Raw genomic sequence first — 3,772 nt, forward strand, 5'->3', positions numbered from 1 at the left:
TATATATATATATATATATATATATATATATATGTATGTGTGTGTATATGTTTGTGTCTCTGTCCCCCCAACATCGCTTGACAACCGATGCTGGTGTGTTTACGTCCCCGTAACTTAGCGGTTCGGCTAAAGAGACCAATAGAATAAGTACTAGGCTTACAAAGAATAAGTCCTGGGGTCGATTTGCTCGACTAAAGGCGGTGCTCCAGCATGGCCGCAGTCAAATGACTGAAACAAGTAAAAGAGTACTATATCGTTGTATTAGCTAAATTTTGTTGTAGAAACGTATTTCATTGGATTATAGTAATATACAAACAAACAAGAGGACCTCTTCACGTCCGCTAAAAATAGCAATTAAATCTCTTTCAAATCACACTTCCTCCTTAAAAGGATACTGATGCACTACATACATTATACAGTGTTTCCGTCCCCTTTTCTGCAGACTACTTGAAAGAAAAAGATAGTGTGTTTATGGATGGATCGCCTTTTATCAACGAGAGCTGTCTTGGGTCTACGCAACAGAAAAACTAGAACATAGAGCGTTAAATTAATTTCTTACAGTATAGGTCATTTGAACGTGAATTTTTTTTTTCTTTTTGGAAGGATAGGGTGTGTACAGTTACAAGGCAGTACCTACAGCACACAAGCCTCGGAGCATTTGCATGCAGTGTTTCAATATAGCAACAAACCAATCAACAATTTTACAGTGCTACCATTTTGTGCCATTGCCGTGTGTAAAAACAACAGCAACGGAAAGAGAAGCAGCAGTAGCAACACTGGAAGAACAGATTAAGACGAAAACAAAGAAGGATACTTTATTTAATACTCTAATACTTACAAATATCAAAGACGGCAACTAGATCATTCACTCTTGTGTCATCTCCACGCATTATGTAAATAAATGACGTGTCCAAACCTTCGAGGAAAACAGAAAAATTAAAAGTGAGAGCTGCCATATGCAGGCATTATTTACATGTTACATGAAAACATCTGTACAATGAAAGGAAACAGCAATAAAGCACCTCCTCCAACGTTACGTTTGAAGTTTGCAGAAGAAAGTTACTGCATTTGTAGATGTATATTTGGAGTATCTACATGACAACAGTACAGGTCTCAACAATATTCCTTCTAAAATGTATTTACTTGAATCATATTGTAAAGTAATTTTTAAAATAACAGCAAAACATTAAAGGGAGGCTTAAGGCTAAGTCTAGAAAAATGTATTAAAAAATTCGTTTTGATCGCAACTTTTAAGTTTCGCTTGACGGTTTATTCAACCAGTGATGAATAATTAAATATATTATACGATTGAGAAGAAAGAGAGGGAAGTGGGAGTTTTCCCTTAATGGCTGCAACCTTAAACTCCCATCTATCTATCTATCCATCTCTCTTTCTTCCCCCTCCTCTTTTCTAGCAAAACCACCTTACGCCCACTCCTAAATATTTAACCGCTTTCTTTCCTTTTCTTCTCATTGCATTATCAAATCTTCAGAGATGTACAATTTTCATTTGTAATTTTAGGTATGCTTGTTGCATTAGTGAAAACGTTACAATCACTGCTACTGCAATAACTGTGAAATGCGATTAAGGACAGAGTTTACATAGTTGGCATCTAGTGGAGAAGTGCCATGCACATATGTGTGTATGTGTGTATGGATGTGTAATCGTACCATCCTGCCTTTAGCACTATAAATGAACCAATCCAATCGTATAACTTTTCTAAGCTAGCTGATAATTTTACAGAAAAGGTTCTGGTTACTAAAAAGTGTGGGAGAAATAAGACATAACTTTCGACTGACTCAAAAAACAACTGACGTTCCTAAAGTTCGTGTTAGCTTTTGTGTAGTCTTGTGAAGGTTTATGAATAACATAGCCTAGTTATACGAGTGGGGTGGGGAATATTAATAACACTAACATCGAAGAGTTAATAAAACTACAATGTCTTACCTCTTTGTTCTATTTCCTCAATACAGCTCGTTACAATCAGGGGAATCTTTCGCTCTTCACGCCTTTTCAAAACAATAAGGATGAATAACAACAACAATAATAATAATAATGATAATAATAATAATGATGACGATAAGGATGGCAATTTCCTTTATTTGCCACCAGACCGAAGGATGAGGGGAACAATATGAAGACAGACATAAAGTGTGGAGGTTTACGTATAATAAAACGATGAAGACAAAGTTTTAAAAAGTATATATATATATTTAAAAAATTCACTCGAGGACAGCACCACCCTCTCCACCCTCGCTTACCTTAACAAGTAAAACTTTAAAAAGACGATGAGGGCTCTACCAAAAAAGAATTTCTCTGTCCGCATGCCTTTCAACCTCGTTCACCAGACAACCTCTTTAGTCACAGCCACCAAGCAAAGGAGAACTACCTTATCTTCCCAATCAAAGGAAGGCGGCGGGGCAATCATCTCTATTGATTCTTATTTCTTTACTGCCCAAAAGGGGCTACACACAGAGGGGGCAAACAAGGACAGACAAACGGATTAAGTCGATTATATCGACCTCAATGCGTAAGTGGTACTTATTTAATCGACCCCGAAAGGATGAAAGGCAAAGTCAACCTCGGCGGAATTTGAACTCAGAACGTAGGAGACAGACGAAGTACCGCTAAGCTTTTCGTTAGGCGCGCCAACGATTCCGGCATGCCAACGATTCCGGCATGCCAAAGATTCCGGCATGCCAACGATTCCGACATGCCAACGATTCCGGCATGCCAACGATTCTGCCAGCTCGCAGCCTTTCTAATGATAATGATAATGATGGTTTCAAATTTTGGGACAAGGCCATAAGAAAAATAAAAACGAGATTCAAACCCAACCCGACCTCAGAAAATTAAATAGTAGATAACCATCACATGGCCTTACTCACTTCAAAACATCCTTTATGCATTGGCCGAACACTTTTCCACGCATGCGCCACATACGTAGAACATCGTCGTTAGAGGAATCTAACATAGTCCGCTGTTTCTCTTTGAATTCGTGAGCGAAAAATCGCACTGACATGACCAGGTATAGTCTCTGCAAGACAGAGTGAGAGTAAAGCATTGAGGAAGTCAAGGAAATGAGATAAGTGTTTTAGTTGTTGTTGTGGAGGATGGGATCGGCATTTCGTTTTGTTTGTTTGAGGTCATTGTTGGCATCGTTGTGTTATGGTCTGTTCTGAAATTCTTTGAGAGTCTAACAAACAGAAAGATACAAGACTGACAGCTAGTCAACTAGCAGTGTATCTTACTGGAAGTAAATACAAAGATGAGCAGCTAAAGAAAGACAAAGATACATGCACCACCCATACGTTTACATAAAAGATGTATGTTCGTTTCTTTTTTGCATCTGTTATATTTCATTATTGATCTGCTATATTAATGAAGATATATCCTTTAATTTGCTGCTTTTCTTTAAACGAACTGAGATGATATGATACTTTGCAGAACTGTAATTTTAACGAGTTATATCTATTTATCACCCGAAGAGACACATCTACACCGTCGGATGTTCTCGAATCAGTCATTAAGTATCCCATCCGTGAGGAGTCGATGCTAGATGGGTCGAAACAATTGTAGTGATTAATAAAAATTCTTGATTCTTCCATCTTCCGTCTCTCTCGTTAACCAAATGCACAACGAACAGAGTGAAAGCGAACGTGCTTTACTGGTAACCTACCAGGTATAAACCATATCATTTATTATATAATATATATATATGTGTGTGTGTGTGTGTGTGTGTGTGTGTGTGTGTGTGTGTGTGTGTGTGTGT

The 3,772-nt window shown here is 37.8% G+C and overlaps 1 protein-coding gene across 3 annotated transcripts in view; it reads right to left on the bottom strand.

Annotated features, from left to right (window-relative positions):
- The window catches only part of LOC106883921 (breakpoint cluster region protein), a 22,811-nt gene that overhangs the window by 4,670 nt on the left and 14,369 nt on the right, over nucleotides 1-3,772 (bottom strand). For all 3 annotated transcript variants that reach the window (XR_008264448.1, XM_014935062.2, XM_014935061.2), the window contains exons 7-9: nucleotides 2,889-3,037; nucleotides 1,948-2,009; nucleotides 839-916 (exon numbers count right to left, since the gene is read on the bottom strand). Coding sequence is in view for 2 of the 3 variants with exons in the window: in XM_014935062.2 (XP_014790548.1) it covers nucleotides 839-916; nucleotides 1,948-2,009; nucleotides 2,889-3,037 (289 nt within the window). In the remaining variant the exon portion in view is untranslated. The remainder of the gene's footprint in view (nucleotides 1-838; nucleotides 917-1,947; nucleotides 2,010-2,888; nucleotides 3,038-3,772) is intronic.

The sequence above is a fragment of the Octopus bimaculoides genome, chromosome 6 (genome assembly GCF_001194135.2).
Source record: "Octopus bimaculoides isolate UCB-OBI-ISO-001 chromosome 6, ASM119413v2, whole genome shotgun sequence".
Lineage (NCBI taxonomy): Eukaryota > Metazoa > Mollusca > Cephalopoda > Octopoda > Octopodidae > Octopus > Octopus bimaculoides.